General features: G+C 37.8%; 1 protein-coding gene across 1 annotated transcript in view; it reads right to left on the bottom strand.

Moving 5' to 3' along the window:
- Positions 1 to 18,020, bottom strand: part of LOC128226939 (gamma-aminobutyric acid type B receptor subunit 1-like) — a 37,180-nt gene extending 19,160 nt beyond the window's left edge. The window contains exons 1-5 of the mRNA XM_052937062.1: positions 17,769 to 18,020; positions 13,753 to 13,890; positions 12,922 to 13,092; positions 12,050 to 12,154; positions 739 to 804 (exon numbers count right to left, since the gene is read on the bottom strand). Coding sequence (XP_052793022.1) covers positions 739 to 804; positions 12,050 to 12,154; positions 12,922 to 13,092; positions 13,753 to 13,890; positions 17,769 to 18,020 — 732 coding nt within the window. The remainder of the gene's footprint in view (positions 1 to 738; positions 805 to 12,049; positions 12,155 to 12,921; positions 13,093 to 13,752; positions 13,891 to 17,768) is intronic.
- Between the last annotated feature and the right edge of the window lie 218 nt (positions 18,021 to 18,238).

Below are 18,238 nucleotides of genomic sequence, written 5' to 3'. Positions count from 1 at the left end.
CGTTTCTAAATTGGCCCAATTGCCAGACGGTGACCAACATGGTCAAAAGAAGCCATGATATAGACATATTACATAACTGATATGGCCATGCAATAGAGTTGTTATGGAATTACTTCTAATAATGGGATAGTAACCTTACGACCGTAAAGAATCGCTAATGAAATGGCTGTGTTTTGACATATTTATTGGCCATAATCTGCTGCCCTTATGGAATTTATTTGAACATGTTTAAAACAACATATATCATCGTCACATAATTGCAGGCCATGAGCAAACCAAATCGTCAGTGTGATGTATATACTATTTCTACAAGGTGTCCGATATTTTATAACATTTTAAATGCAATTGGTATCTCTTAAAATACATTTTTGAAGTGATATTGATACATGCGTAACTTCATTTTGAATCAAATGTGCATGGGGAGTTAGTTGCAGTGCGACTTGGAGTAAAAATAAGAGCACGCCTGTAGAAATTCCAATCGGGTTATCCCTTTCATTTCAAAAGTTGACTTGTCAATGTAACGTCATGTTACTGAAGAGTGATGTCCACAAGCAAAAACGGGCAACTACATACCGAGCTCTCATTACGTAACATTACATACATATTGTCCATAGGAGGCTCTTGAGCTAAATGCTTATGCAATGCATCTCTGATTATGCCGGCGATTATTAGCTTTGCGGCCCTAACCCGAGATCAGCATTTGCCATCTGCATTTGCCATCTTGGGTAATTGACTTACAGCACACAGCATTTTCCTCGCCTTGTCTTCGTACATCAGCGCAACGATGATTCTTACATCTCTGTCCTGAAAAATATAAAATCGAATTTACCATCGCAAATTGCCAATGAAACAATCAGTTGACCAGTATTTAAATTGTATTTCGTAAATAAATAATAGCACATCATTTAATTGGCCAATTAATTAGCTGAAATCCCTCGCCACATGATCTCGATATAAAATGGCAGCTAATTGACGTGCATTTTTATCTAAAACTAATTAAAAAGATGTGTTTTGTAAATGTTGGAAGATAAAAAAAACTCATTTCCAATGTTTTGTTCCCGTGTTCAGACAAGGGTATTGCCCGGTAGAACCTTACTGAACCTTGAGTGATTCTTTTTCTTGTATTTTTTCCTTGCCATATGGTTGTTTTCTTGTAACTAATTGTCAATTGGTTATGATGATAATAAACTAGATTATTCACGGTTGGTTTCAAAACCATTCCGTAAATTGAATGCCTTAAAAGAAACAGAAGTGAAAATAATATAAGCGCTCAAGTGACATTGACGGTAAAAATGAATATTATAACTGCTATTGGTCCATACATTAAAACGAAATGTTCTTTTTGTTATGTACACAATTGGTTTGCATTTAAAGATTAGTGTTTTAAGCTTGTTTATATACTTAATGCAAAAGGTATTAGGTGTTTTACCCCAAAACATTGTACTATGTAAATCTTCATTATACCTTTAGGATTTTCAAAAGATAAAACAGCCGTGTTGTTAGGAGAAAGGGGTCTTAGATTTGTAAACTTTGCCTTCAAATATAATATTAGAAAAAATGCTGTTTCTCCTTTCTGTTTTCTTTTGCATTGACATACACAAAAATATGAGTTTGTATATAATCAAATCTTCAATTTTACTATAAATTAAAGCTTAGTATTTTGTGTAATGGTAAATCAGATACTAATCTAGTCAGGAAGACGTTTTGATTTTTAAACAAACCTTGTGATTGAACAATTTAAATTCTAATGTTGGTGTCTCTTGTTATATCTGGTGTTTTACAAATTCAATTTATTGCCTGGGATTGCAATACACTTTATTGGATCATATAAATAATGATTAAAAGGGCCAAAATTAGTTGGAATAACATTTTTAAAAAATCCAGTTTTAAGTTTTGGGTACGTATGCATTGATAAAAAGTAAGTTGGCTGGAGAAATGTAACCATTTTCAATAGTCAGAATCGTTATTCCAATCTGGATATGATCGATCGCAGGTCTCGCGGCATTACAAAATTACTCCTATGACGAAAATTCTATCAACTGGTGAGGGTGAAACTCCTCCGATGGATTCAAAGTTTTGTTTAAGTCACACTTTGGGATCAATGGGGTCAGGTTAAAATGCTGCCACAATAAGGCGCGGCCAGACCTTTATTTACTCAAAAAGAAAGGAAAAGAAAATGTTAATGTCTAATAGCATTTTTATCGCTTATAGCGTGTATTTCGAATTATAGTAATTTTCAAAAGCGCGCATAGTGCCCAGGTAGTGTATTGCGCGAAAAAAAAATATTCCTGTCACATGACTTTCCCAATTTTTTTGCATCGAGGTAACTGTGTGTGTAAACATTGTATTAATGAGGTCGTTTTTTTATTTTTGGAAAGTGTTTTTTTTTTCGCGGTATTGTATAACTTGATTGTAAATAGTAGAATGCAAAATTATTCATTTTGTTCATTCATGCATGCAATGTTTAATATGTGTATTTATTTTTGTGTTTATAACGATGAGCTATATATGCTTAAGATAAACAAACATTTTGTTCTGTTTTGTTCTGTTCTGTTCTGTACTAGTTGTCAACCAAACATAATTTTTCCAGAAAGTAAAGGTTCAAATCAATAGTGATCCACTCTGATGAACCTGCTTAGCGAAGTCCTATGTTTAATAAGTACGGTTTATGCTACTCATGTTTCTCAAACGTAAATATTAGTTCATTATTCCCGAAGAAAGTACTACTTGATAGTCTTTATTCCGTGGCTAATATGAAACTAAGAAGCTAATAGCTAGGAATGTCCTTAATTTAGAAGCATAGGCAGTTCCTTTCAGCGCTGAGAAAAACATTCTGATCAGTGACATTGTCTTAACGGTGTATTTCAATATTTATCAGGCATAATTGACAATTAATTCCCAATGATTATAAGTATCTTCCATGGCCGAGAGTGTAAGATAGGTTCATTCCGACCCGAGCGTAGGGTGCAGAAAACACGGCATGTCTAACTCATGAGACGATAGTCTTAAATCTTTAAGCATTCACCTGTCTTTTAATATTTGTATTTATTCGGCTATTAAATACACGGCTTCAATATTGTTATCATATAACATATAACATAATTTTATTAAGGATTAAGCATATACAGCTTATCATCATTAACATGTTAATAGATAACAAATGTACACATACACAAAGAATGGCATACAACACCATTACCAAAAAAATGCATTTCATCTAATATAATTACACAGAGAAGGAAATGATACAATCTTCTATTGCACACTATTAATAATAGTATCTCTTAATTTAGAGGCTTTAATAATATAAACAGCTATTTTATGCAGGAGCTGTTTACTCTTTACATTTAGTAGTTTAACAAATTTGAACATGCTAGGCCTGTTTGTATAATACGGAGGGATTTAGTCTCTCCTTAAGTCACTATATACATCACATACAATCATAAAATGATATTCATCTTCAATATCGTTCCTGTTACATAGTTCACATTTTCTATCTTGTCTTGGTATTCGTGTGTATCTGCCCCTTTCAATATTTAGCTTTAATATGTGAGCTCAATCTCATTTTTGAAATAGCTTGTCTGTGCTTTAAGTTGTCTAACACTGCTAAATAATCACGTATTTCAAAGGCAGTCTTTATTTCACGATATAACGATAATCCGCTTGACATGTTCACTGTTTCCATCTATTGGGTAGTATAAATGTCTTTAAGGCTTAATCTAAATTGAGCAATAAAGCATTTAACATTTATTACCGAGTCCCTAAATAACCGCACATCATTAAAACCAGTCTGCCGAAGCATTTCTTTAATATTTGAATGCCAGTTACTTTCGTTATTATCACATTTTCGTAACACATTAACATATATAGCATACAAAATACAATTGTTATCATAACATAACATAACATCATATTTATTCAGCATTAAATGACATATCATCTATAGCCAAGATGCAAAACATATGAAATAAATCATATGAAACAAATTATCGTGAAGAGCAATTGTTATCATAGCAACTTATAAGCTTAAAACAATATTTAATAATGCGTATCTTTCTGCTGATTATCAATGGTGACCTTCCCGTTCCACCATACAGTCCATTATTACTGGTTGCCATTTTAACACCAAACTTTTGCTTTCTATGCAGTCTCTCAATACTGTCAGCACTAGAGAATCCCCACAGTTATCAGTAATTAGTATTTTCCATAACTGCATTATTTTATAGGTAGTTTAGGTTTATCACTCAAAATTTATGTTTGTTATAAATGTGTATGCATTGATTTTAAATACGAGTGTCACCCCACAAAATACATAGCGAAATAATAGCAGATAGCGGATTTTTTAAACTTAAAAATGTCAAAACGTTCAATCAGTGAGAGCGCAGCTGTAACATCATATTTATTCTTTATTGGTTCAAATGTTCATGCATATGCTCCGCATTTGTCTGTTTATTCTGTTTTTAAGAATTTTAAATGTTGGATTACCTGCAGTTAACTTAGTTTATTCAACACATGTAATACAAGTTTATGATTATACAAGTTCATGTATCCCTTAAGCATAAGACAAGATATAATGGAAACATAATTTAATCAGGATATATTAAATTCTTTACTAAATGTATATAAAATAGAACGTTGATCCGTAAATAATTACTCAGTACAAAATTACAATTGTAAAACTTCTTTAGATTTCGGAAACATATAAAAATCACGTTTATATTTCCTTAAAAATGCTTATGGATTAACATTCATTTTTTTACCTTTTAAAGACCTATATACAATTGCAGCGAGATCATCAACTGCTGTTGCATAAAATGAATGGTTTTAGACATGCTCTGTCGACAATAGTGTAGCCAATAATATCTAGCCAAGTATCTGTTATTATTTCGGACTTCTGGATTAAAGTGACACTCTTAATCAAAATCAAAACATACACATGTATAACAAACATAAACTTTGAGTGATAAACCTTTAAATACTAACTAAATAATGCATTTATGGAAAATATGAATTACTGATAACACGGTTATAACCGCGTATTTCATACCTGAACTCGCAATAATATTAAATGATTGGTGAGGGTTAAAAGGAGTACAGTTATCTACTATCGTCTCATAAGGTAGAACTACCGTGTTTTCCGCACCTTTATTTTAAATTAAACTTGGTATCCTTCATAAGAACCATTGTTTTCGACATTTATTCATCCGTTTTGGTATATTAAAACATTTGCTTTAATTGTGGTATATCCTTTTTTGGAGTAAAAGTGAATATTTAACAACATTTGAAATTGAAAAAGGAAGTGAAAATCATCTATTCAAATGTTACAAGATAAACAAATCCTACTAACAAAATTTGTATTATTCTATCTAACCGTTCCAAAATGTAATCTTAATTTGTTGACGGCATTCTGGTAATTCTCAATATGACCATGTTTTAAATATAACTGATAATATTAATATTAAAGACTCTATCATTGTCTACGATTGAGATTAGGAAAAAGATTTTCTCCCGACCCAGATGAAAAGATCAAAATATTTGGCTATGCTTGAATTCTTATCTTGTCCACGGGCAAAGAAATAATAAGTACCCGTATGGTACTATTTTTATTTTCATTACGCACATAAGAGTTCCAGCGGAATAAAACATATTTACTAAACTTTGTTTAAGACAGGTAGAAGAAACAGCATTTACCATGGCCGTTTCCGCAAAAAACTACGCTCGGGTTGGGATGAATCTATTTGAAACTTTTGGTCATAGTATATACTCATTTTCCGTAAGTCTTTGTTTATAAGATAACAAAAATGGTATAACCTCGTACATTTAGAGTGAACCAAATGCGATCGAATTCAAGTGAAGTTCGCACCAATTGTATTTGTATATTCAATTTATTTTTCAAACAACGACTTTCCATATCAGCTAGCATTTTGTGAATAATGTTAATGCCTTGTTGCCTCACTTCGGAGGACCAGTGACAGTTACTAATTAGGTAATTTTAATATTATTTTCCTAAAACATTAGACATACAAATGCCTTATTGATTTTGCGTAGTATCGCGGATGAAGATTTGCGCATGCGCAATAATTAAAATGGCGATATGAAATAGACAAAAACGTGTCTTTGTGACCGTCTTTATGTTTGAATCCTGCAATAATTTAGACGGGAAAATTTACAGGTATAAAGAGGTGATTTTTTTGGCCCAGGTAAAGACTAACATTATTCTAAGTACATATTGGTGAAGGTAAAATAAATCAGTTGACCATAAATAACTATTCCACATTATTGAAAAGCCTGTTTAAAAATAAGATTATTCAGTTAAACCCATTGATGTTTGTTAGTAAATAGAAGTATATGGCTTAGCAAAACAAATCCTGTGAAAGTTGAACATCATCCAAAGTCAATTATAAAACTGACGATGGAAACACGTCAATATTAATTATGGGACTTTTTGCTCTACTTTTTTATAAAAGTGCAATATTTTTATGACCAAATGACACACATTTTAACGTTTGCCTTTAAACTACTGATTAGTTGCGTGTGCCTTAACAGGATTTTTACTGTTAAGAATGAGCAGCTCCTGATCCCATTAAGATAATACAGAAAGCTTTATAGCTGTAAATAATAATAACCATTAATTAGAGTTATAGTTCCATTAACGAGTGACAAATCTATTCATTTGGGCAAAAAATTATTTTACATGGTAAAATCATATCAATCTCCATATACGGAAATCATAATACTTGTTCATCTAATGTATTTAATCCTACTATAAGTGCCCCCCCCCCAAAAAAAAAAATGTGTTTAGTACACATCCTCTGTTTATTGATCTTAAGCTACATGCCTTCATCCCTCTTATCAGATCTCTGTTCTGAGTATCCTGCTGTGCAATTTGGAATGGTTTTTTTTAAGAGAAATGGACCCTAAATGGCCCTGAGTCAATAAACCAATACACTGGAAATTGGCCCCTACTGTGACACTAGTGCAATTAGCAGTAGATGCACAGAAGGGGATTTTCATGCCTAAAATTCCTTGAACAAAGCCTTTTAGGTGTCCATTGTACATATAATCTTGTCTATATCCAGCCGTTTGCGCATATGTTAGATGTTTATACCTGGGAAACCCATGGGATTTAAGTTGACATTTGTATTTAACATTATAGCTAAATAAACAGGACAGGTTTTCCCTGCCTTACAAAGCCTACATGTAGCTACACAAACAGGACGGGTTTTCCCGGTCTTACAAGGCCTACATGGAGCTACAAAACAGGACGGTTTTTCCCGGTCTTACAAGGCCTACATGGAGCTACACAAACAGGACGGGGTTTACCCGGTCTTACAAGGCCTACATGGAGCTACACAAACAGGACGGGTTTTCCCGGTCTTACCATGCCTACATGTAGCTACACAAACAGGACAGGTTTTCCCGGTCTTACAAGGCCTACATGTAGATACACAAACAGGACGGGTTTTCCCGGTCTTACAAGGCCTACATAGAGCTACAAAACAGGACGGGGTTTCCCCGGTCTTTCAAGGCCTTTATGTAGCTACACAAACAGGACGGGGTTTCCCGGTCTTACAAGCCCTTCATGTAGCTACACAAACAGGACGGGGTTTCCCGGTCATACAAGGCCTACATGTAGCTACACAAACAGGACGGGGTTTCCCGGTCTTACAAGGCCTATATGTAGCTACACAAACATGACAGGTTTTCCCGGTCTTACAAGGCCTACATGTAGCTACACAAACAGGACGGGTTTTCCAGGTCTTACAAAGCCTACATGGAGCTACACAAACAGGACGGGTTTTCCCGTTCTTACAAGGCCTACATGGAGCTACAAAATAGGACGGGTTTTCCCGGTCTTACAAGGCCTACATGTAGCTGCACAAACAGGACGGGATTTTCCCGGTCTTACAAGGCCTTCATGTAGCTACATAAACAGGACGGGGTTTCCCGGTCGTACAAGGCCTACATGGAGCTACACAAACAGGAGGAGTTCTCCCGGTCTTACAAGGCCTACATTGAGCTACACAAACAGGACAGGTTTTCCCGGTCTTACAAGGCCTACATGTAGATACACATACAGGACGGGTTTTCCCGGTCATACAAGGCCTAAATGTACCTACACAAACAGGACGGGTTTCCAGGTCTTACAAAGCCTTTATGTAGCTACAAAACAGGACGGGTTTTTCCTGTCTTACAAGGCCTACATGTAGCTACACAAACAGGACGGGGTTTCCGGTCTTACAAGGCCTACATGTAGCTACACAAACAAGACGGGTTTTCACCGGTCTTACAAGGCGTACATGTAACTACACAAACAGGACGGGTTTTCCCGGTCTTACAAGGCAACCTACATGTAGCTACACAAACAGGATGGGTTTTCCCGGTCTTACAAGGCACCCTACATGTAGCTACACAAACAGGACGGGTTTTCCCGGTCTTACAAGGCCTACATGTAGCTACACCAACAGGACGGGTTTTCCCGGTCTACCAAGGCCTTCGTGTAGCTACACAAACAGGACGGGTTTTCCCCGGTCTTACAAGGCCTATATTTAGCTACACAAACAGGACGGGTTTTCCCCGGTCTTACAAGGCCTATATGTAGCTACACAAGCAGGACGGATTTTCCCCGGTCTTAAAAGGCCTACATGTAGCTACATAAACAGGAGGGGTTTTCCCGGTCTTACAAGGCCTTCATGTAGCTACACAAACAGGACGGGGTTTCCCGGTCTTACAAGGCCTACATGTAGCTACACAAACAGGACGGGTTTTCCCCGGTCTTACAAGGCCTACATGTAGCTACACAAACAGGACGGGGTTTCTCGGTCTTACAAGGCCTACATGAAGCTACACAAACAGGACGGGGTTTCCCCGGTTTTATAATGCCTTTATGTAGCTACACAAACAGGACGGGTTTTCCCGGTCTTACAAAACCTTTATGTAGCTACACAAACAGGACGGGTTTTCCCGGTCTTACAAGGCCTTCATGTAGCTACACAAACAGGACGGGGTTTCTCGGTCTTACAAGGCCTACATGAAGCTACACAAACAGGACGGGTTTTCCCCGGTCTTATAATGACTTTATGTAGCTACACAAACAGGACGGGTTTCCCCTGTCTTACAAAGCCTTTATGTAGCTACACAAACATGACAGGTTTTCCCGGTCTTACAAGGCCTTCATGTAGCTACACAAACATGACAGGTTTTCCCCGGTCTTGCAAGGCCTACATGTAGCTACACAAAAATGACAGGTTTTCCCGGTCTTACAAGGCCTACATGTAGCTACACAAACAGGACGGGTTTTCCCGGTCTTATAAGGCCTACATGTGGCTACACAAACAGGACGGGGTTTCCCGGTCTTACAAGGCCTACATGTAGCTACACAAACAGGACGGGGTTTCTCGGTCTTACAAGGCCTACATGTGGCTACACAAACAGGACGGAGTTTCCCGGTCTTATAAGGCCTACATAAAGCTACACAAACAGGAGGAGTTTTCCCGGTCTTACAAGGCCTACATGGAGCTACACAAACAGGACAGGTTTTCCCGGTCTTACAAGGCCTACATGTAGATACACAAACAGGACGGGTTTTCCCGGTCTTACAAGGCCTACATGTAGCTACACAAACAGGACGGGTTTCCCGGTCTTACAAAGCCTTTATGTAGCTACAAAACAGGAGGAGTTTTCCCGGTCTTACAAGGCCTACATGGAGCTACACAAACAGGACAGGTTTTCCCGGTCTTACAAGGCCTACATGTAGATACACAAACAGGACGGGTTTTCCCGGTCTTACAAGGCCTACATGTAGCTACACAAACATGACAGGTTTTCCCCGGTCTTACAAGGCGTACATGTAGCTACACAAACAGGACTGGTTTTCTGGTCTTCCAAGGCAACCTACATGTAGCTACACAAACAGGACGGGGTTTCCCGGTCTTACAAGGCCTACATGTAGCTACACAAACAGGACGGGTTTTCCCGCTCTACCAAGTCCTTCATGTAGCTACACAAACAGGACGGGTTCTCCCCGGTCTTACAAGGCCTATATGTAGCTACACAAACAGGACGGGTTTTCCCCGGTCTTACAAGGCCTATATGTAGCTACACAAGCAGGACGGATATTCCCCGGTCTTAAAAGGCCTACATGTAGCTACATAAGCAGGAGGGGTTTTCCCGGTCTTACAAGGCCTTCATGTAGCTACACAAACAGGACGGGGTTTCCCGGTCTTACAAGGCCTTCATGTAGCTACACAAACAGGACGGGTTTTCCCCGGTCTTACAAGGCCTACATATAGCTACACAAACATGACGGGGTTTCTCGGTCTTACAAGGCCTACATGAAGCTACACAAACAGGACGGGGTTTCCCCGGTCTTATAATGCCTTTATGTAGCTACACAAACAGGACGGGTTTTCCCGGTCTTACAAAGCCTTTATGTAGCTACACAAACATGACAGGTTTTCCCGGTCTTACAAGGCCTTCATGTAGCTACACAAACATAACAGGTTTTCTCCGGTCTTTCAAGGCCTACATGTAGCTACACAAACATGACAGGTTTTCCCGGTCTTACAAGGCCTACATGTAGCTACACAAACAGGACGGTTTTTCCCGGTCTTATAAGGCCTACATGTTGCTACACAAACAGGACAGGTTTCCCGGTCTTACAAGGCCTACATGTAGCTACACAAACAGGACGGGGTTTCTCGGTCTTACAAGGCCTACATGCTGCTACACAAACAGGACGGAGTTTCCCGGTCTTTCAAGGCCTACATGTAGCTACACAAACAGGACGGGTTTAACCGGTCTTACATGGCCTTCATGTAGCTACACAAACAGGACGGGGTTTCCCGGTCTTACAAGGCCTACATGGAGCTACACAAACAGGACGGGTTTTTCCGGTCTTACAAGGCCTTCATGTAGCTACATAAACAGGACGGGTTTTCCCGGTCTTACAAGGCCTTCATGTAGCTACACAAACAGGACGGGTTTTCCCGGTCTTACAAGGCAATCATGTAGCCACACAAACAGGACGGGGTTTCCCGGTCTTACAAGGCCTACATGTAGCTACACATACAGGACGGGGTTTTCCCGGTCTTACAAGGCCTATATGTGGCTACACAAACAGAACGGTGTTTCCCGGTCTTACAAGGCCTACATGGAGCTACACAAACATGACAGGTTTTCCCGGTCTTACAAGGCCTTCATGTAGCCCCACAAACAGGAAGGGGTTTCCCGGTCTTACAAGGCCTACATGTAGCTATATATACAGGACGGGGTTTCCCGGTCTTACAAGGCCTATATGTGGCTACACAAACAGAACGGGGTTTCCCGGTCTTACAAGGCCTACATGGAGCTACACAAACAGGACAGGTTTTCCCGGTCTTACAAGTCCTACATGGAGCTACACAAACAGGAAGGAGTTTCCCTGTCTTACAAGGCCTACATGTAGGTATACAAACATGACAGGTTTTCCCGGTCTTACAAGGCCTACATTTTGCTACACAAACAGGAAGGAGTTTCCCGGTCTTACAAGGCCTTCATGTAGCTACACAAACAGGACGGGTTTTCCCGGTCTTATAAGGCCTACATGTAGCTACACAAACAGGACAGGTTTTCCCTTTCTTACAAGGCCTTCATGTAGCTTCACAAACAGGACGGGTTTTCCTGGTCTTACAAGGCCTTCATGTAGCTACACAAACAGGACGGGTTTTCCCGGTCTTACAAGGCCTTCATGTAGCTACACAAACAGGACGGGTTTTCCCGGTCTTATAAGGCCTACATGTAGCTACACAAACAGGACAGGTTTTCCCTTTCTTACAAGGCCTTCATGTAGCTTCACAAACAGGACGGGTTTTCCTGGTCTTACAAGGCCTTCATGTAGCTACACAAACAGGACGGGTTTTCCCGGTCTTACAAGGCCTTCATGTAGCTACACAAACAGGACGGGTTTTCCTTGTCTTACAAGGCCTACATGTGGCTACACAAACAGGACAGGTTTCCCCGGTCTTACAATGTACCTATGGAAACAAAACAGGATTTTTTAACAACTTACCTTCATATTCTTCACTCTGTTATAGGGATCATGTACAAATACTTCCTGAGAAATTATTTCAATCTCGGTCAGGTTTTTGACGTCCCTGATAAATGTGTCCATTGACTGCAAACAGAACAGAACAATAAGTAGTGTTAAGAAATCAAAATGCTAAATTTGAAACTCGATATTTTGATTGAATGTACATACATAGTAAAAAAATATTCCCTGAAGTGTTCTCAGATTCTCAGCAATTATTTAAAGTACACTACTTTCATTCTGTTAATAAAGTCGTCTGTTTGTCAGAATACGCTGACAGTAACCTAGCGGTTTCTGATATCACATGTACTCTTACAGCTAATTAAAAACTGTTTTAGGTATCAACTTTATTAAACATCACTTCCATATAACATATAGTACAAACGCCAGGGTTTATTTCGACTATCGCCCCGCAATATCACCCTTTGACGCATTGTGACCCTCGGACGCCATGCAAGTTTTGTTGGTTCGGTATAATAAAAAAGATATATTGACAGCCATGTAGGTGACCATGGAAATTTACGATCAAACTCGAACTCTAAAAGTTCGTGTATATCTTACCCGAAAACACCATGGAAGCTCAAGAGACATGCCAAGCATAATTTTGTTAACGGTGTTCCTTATAAGAGGCACAAGTCTCAAATGCCTTACTGACACACATCGACAGAAAACAGCAAAGGTTTATAACATACAGTCCAACCCCGTTGGCTCGAACTTGAATACCGTAAACAGTTTTGGAGTTTTCGCCCAAGTTAAAGCTTTGTATTATGACGACGGCGACGACGTCAAGGCAATGGTAATTTGCAACCACGATTTTATTTTCTCGAAAGACAAATGAGCTAAATTAAACCTACAACTGAGAAAAACTCCAACGCCTCATGTATGGTGGCAATTTTGTTCCAGTTGAACGTCCTCATGAGGTCAATCCTGGTCGGGTTTATCGTTGTATCTGGCGGGGACAGGCGGAAAAATTTAGGAAACCTCTCCCTGTCCGACAACACTGGTGATGTAGATCCATAGGACAACTATCAGTGGAATAAATTAAATATAAATGATTTTTTTTCAATGCGGCTGAGACACAATGTTCAAATTGAAGTCCTTCTTGTGGGCTTCAAATGGTCGTTATTAGCAGAATAAAAGAAAGGCTGTACATAGATTAAGTAGTCGGAATTCGGACTCGTCTTACACGTGTAAGAGAATTGTTGTACGATAAGTATTATATAGTATACTGGAAGTTTTGTGGTACATTTGATCGATTGTACCTGATTAAGGAATTGTTATATAAAACCGTTTAGTACGAAGCTAAATAAACCATATAATATTAATAACCTGATAAATCGTTAATCTGCCAGATAAACGAAAAATGCACAAAATATGGGATTGGTCAAGAAACAAAGTTGTTTGGCGGCCATTTGATGGTATAATCCCATCCTCCTTCCGTACAGAAAAAGCCTTTATGTTCTACTTAAAGAATGCGATCCAAATGATATCTATCCATTTTGCGAACCGGCGTACCAATACCAAACTTTGAGTTTCTTTATAACGCGTACCACCCCTTTGAGTCCCAAGTACTCTTTAAAAGGCCGCTAAATACCGTGTACTAAAAATGAACTTTTGAAAGCATCCATAAAAGTAAACTCACATTTCTTATAAGGTATATTAGATTGTAGGTAGTCGCCTCTTACCTGGGTAAGGTTGTAAAAGTGGGACACCTCGGCGGTGGACTCGGATGACGTTGAACAGGCGTCTCCCAGGAGCATGACATATGGGGGCTTCTCATGTATTGTCCGAAATGTCCGATAGCTAGCTGGGCCTTTGCTACACTGAAATTAAAGAGTCAAAGTTAAGTGGATTAGCTGTACGTTACTTTACAGATGCACTCTTACTTCCAAATAAGATGTATCACAATTAACAGATTTGTTTTAATTCATGAAAAAGAATGTATATCTATCGAAAAAATAAGGGTTCTTGTGGAGGATACCGTGTTTAGTTTAAAAGAAAGGTTAAAAAACACGGTTTGTCTACCTTTTGAGGCGAAAGTTGACCACTGTAAACATTCTAGGACATCCAGTCATTTAATATTTGTGCGTTTCCAACAGTTAAATACACGGTCACAATCTTGTCATCATTAGTTAATAGTTTCAATAGCAGGGGGTCTAACGTGTTTTGTGTTTCCGAATTTTAAGTGTGGGAACGTGTGATGCGGAATAAAATGCCGGTGTTCGAAGAGATTTTGGTGTTTAGGGGAAGATATTTTCACCTGATTAGTAAGTTTTATGACTTTTCTCGCAATATGAATACGCTTACCCGGATTTTTAATACGAGTGCCATTCTAAAATTTTATTTATTTATAATATTATAGAACTAATCAATACAATTTGAAGTAAATAATGCACGGAATGATTTCGATGGTAGCCATTTTGATGAAAAACAAAATTGAATTCAAGTGCGACAGTTCCAAAGACGGACCGAAAAAGGATATTGGATAATTGGGAAAACTGATTATCGTCGATTTATGTGGAGAACTGCAAAAACCCTGTCCATTGTTATATGTATGAACAAATTTGTCAGCGCGAAAAGTAGCAGTTAAACTGTCGCATGTCCAATAAATCCACACTTCAACGGGGGTCGACAAGTCGACTGGGGAAACAGTAATTCATATATATTGCTGACAAGGCTCGGGAAGGTATGATAGCGAAATGAATGCTGGGTAATACAGATGCGTGTTTCCATTAACTTTGACAATGACAAAAGAAATTTAATAAACGGCGAATGTCCATTTCCTTAATTGCGTATTAATTTGGATTATGAAAAAGAAGATTCGTGCAGAACAAATTCGGATAAGACTGGTGAACGTTTCATGGTTGTATTTGTATCCTAAGGTTGTCTATTCAATTCAATTCAATTCCACAACATGGGGGAAATATGTATGGAAAAAAATAGAACGCTAGAAACAGAAATATCGGGATAAATACAAACACTACCTAGCCTGACCTTGACCTTTACCAAACTGGTTATTACATGTCAAATGCACAACGTCTCAATACAGTATTATTTTTAATTCGTTTGAGCGGTTCAAGAGATATAGACAGACACGAAATATAGTCATATAATAGATATTGACCTCTAAGTGTTTCCCGGGATTTCAAAAAAAAAGCTCTAGTAAATTTCGTATTGGGAAAAATGCGCAAAAATTGCGATAGAGTCAATGCATTGTACACGGCGATATAAATGTGTATGTAAATCTTTGACAATTTTCTTTTTTTTTCTTTCAATTGTATTATCTGGTGTACAGTCCCTTTAATAAACTCAGAAGTACCCATTAGTAAGTTCAAATGGGCCCAACGTTCAAAAGATTCTGGTTTTATCTGGTGTACAGTCCCTTTAATAAACTCAGAAGTACCCATTAGTAAGTTCAAATGGGCCCAACGTTCAAAAAAATCTGGTTTATTTTCATGTACGTTCTAAATGTGTTTATCTGACTATCTGCATGTCTTCACTTAGTATACTTAATACTTGTTGACTATGAAGGCCCCATGAGCATGGAATGGCATCATTGCCATTGCTGCTCTGCATATAACTCAATCAGACAATTTCCTTGATCAGGTCAGATTGCACCGATGGATGCAATAGTATGCATCAACTCAATGCCTTACTTGCAATCAGCTCAGCAGGCTACTCTGAAATTAATCACATTTAATGAAAACGTAGAAATGCACATATTTATCGTTTCTAAGCCGTAAAGTGGTTAAGATATTACAGGGATTTCAATTAACATCCCCTACATAACATAGAGCACCATGAGAATGTCTTTTGTTACATTTTTGCTCACAGCCTGAATGGTAAATGTCATCCACCAAGTTTCATAGCAATGTATCGTTTCAACCATTGCATTTTAGTAACATAATTTATGTATTCGCAGCCTTAGGACAATGTCACACTTGGCGGTTTTGGTTGGCAATGCAACCTAAGGTCAAGGTCACACTTGGCGGTTTGGGTTGCCAATGCAACCTTAGGTCAATGACACACATTATTGGTTTTGGTTGTCAATGCAACCTAAGGTCAAGGTCACACTTGGCGGATTGGGTTGCCAATGCAGCCTAAGGTCAAGATCACACTTGGCGGTTTTGATTACATTTGCAGCCTGAGGTCAAGGTCACACTTGGCGGGTTTTGGTTGCCAATGCAGTTAATTAGAGGAAAGGAGTATATCTTGCTTTAATCAAAGCGTTGCTACTGTTTCTTTTATATCAAAACTTCACAAAAAATATAGACCACTTAAAGAAGCACTCTTACTCCAAAATAAGATATAACACCAATAATACAATTGCTTTAATTTACCAAAAGAATGAATAAATATAGAAAACAATGGCTGCTGTGTTAAGTTTGAAAGAAAGGTGCATAAAACACGGTACTTCTACTTCTATGAGACAATAGTCTATTACTGTAAATTTTAGGACCCACCACTCATTCAATATCTGTTCGTTGTCAGCTATTAAATACACAGTTATAATCTTGATATCAGTAATTCATGTTTTCCATAGATGCATTCTATTATTTATTAAGTAGTTCAAGCTTTATCACTCAAAACTTATGTTTGTTATACATGTGGATATTTAAGGGATGAATTGCCGTGTTGATGTCATAATCGGGGTTTGAACGCAATTGGGCTGGTCTAAGTGTGTGGAGTCCGAAGGACTCCACGCGTACTTTGACCAGCCCAATTGCGTTTATCCCATTATTTTCTTACCCATTCTGTAAATAGAACGACCCGACTGTTACCGGAAACATTTTTTTTTTCAAATGACGTCAAAATAACGCGGGAAAAGATCAACCACTTGAAATCACTTTAAAACGTAAAATTGAAACACTTTTGGCAACAAAACGTTTAAAATATAATAACTTAGCACTTTCTAAAATGTTGATTTATATTTTACGGGACCTGCTGGCACAATACAAAAAATAACAAGATCAATAGTTTTCATTTATATTTTTATGCGACGAATTGCGATCCAAACATATCCGAAGATGTTGCGTTCATCGATTGATGAACGCAAATTGCCGAAATGCAGTTCATTTAAGGAATGGAAGTTGAGGTGTAAATATATTGATTTTAAAAAAAAAGCAGTGTCACTTTTATGCGTTCTCTCAGAATAGGCATTTTTTAAAAAATAAAATGACAATATAAAATGGACAAGCCAATATAACTACAATATAAACGTATGTTTGATGTTTACGGTAAATATTTTAATTAAAAAATATGACTACCAATAGATATCTGTATTAATGTAGAATAAAAAGAACAACTCTATACCCCTTTTTTAAAATATATCCAGAAACAATAGAGCACGAACTCTGGGACTGTCAGAAGATACAGGCTTTATGCGACGACCTAAATGATTGTATTGCTTCGCAATCTTTGTAAATTATGTTAACGAAAGGGAAAAATGTGCGTATAGAAAATAGACAAGCTTGTGTTATCTTTATAAATAAGGTTTTGAATTTATAGCTACGTGGCCACCTATTCCCCTGTTAAAACGCGACAAAATATCGCTTATCATTTTTATATGTATAAAAATCTTCTCTTTTTGTTGTGATCATTAAATAAATGTAAATTAAACATAAAAATGCATTGAAGCATTGAAATCATATGTTCATTTGGTGCATATATCAATGATATGTACCTATAAACAAAACCTTACCATTGAGTCGATATATTCGTACGTCAGTTTATAGCCATCAAGTATCCCTGGACGGGCGTTGACGTCCTCTATAGCCATTTTCAGGGGAGGTAGGCACGCCATTCCGCCTGTCCAAGCAGTTCCGGTCATTGGTAGCTGTCCCAGAAGTCGCAGTTCCCTCAAACCGGAAATTGAGGTAACACTCTCAGTCAGTATTAACACGAAAAGTAAGGCGAAACGGAATTGGCCAACTATACTTCCTTTATGAGCCATGATTTTAAATTCCGTTGTTGCCCAACTGCTGGTTCAAAAGTCAATTATAACGTAGAATGCCAATAAGATATTATCAAATTGCACTATATTCACTTATCTTACGTTAATACTTTTGTTTCATTACGTTATTTTGTCTTTTACTGTATCCTCCCATATAATATGCAGATATCCTATCCACGTTTTAATTCAACTTTTCTCCAATGTACAATACTTGGGTT

The sequence above is a fragment of the Mya arenaria genome, chromosome 1 (genome assembly GCF_026914265.1).
Source record: "Mya arenaria isolate MELC-2E11 chromosome 1, ASM2691426v1".
Classification (NCBI taxonomy): domain Eukaryota; kingdom Metazoa; phylum Mollusca; class Bivalvia; order Myida; family Myidae; genus Mya; species Mya arenaria.
The sequence above is the reverse complement of the archived record's forward strand: the minus strand, read 5'-3'. Positions and strand labels throughout refer to the sequence as shown.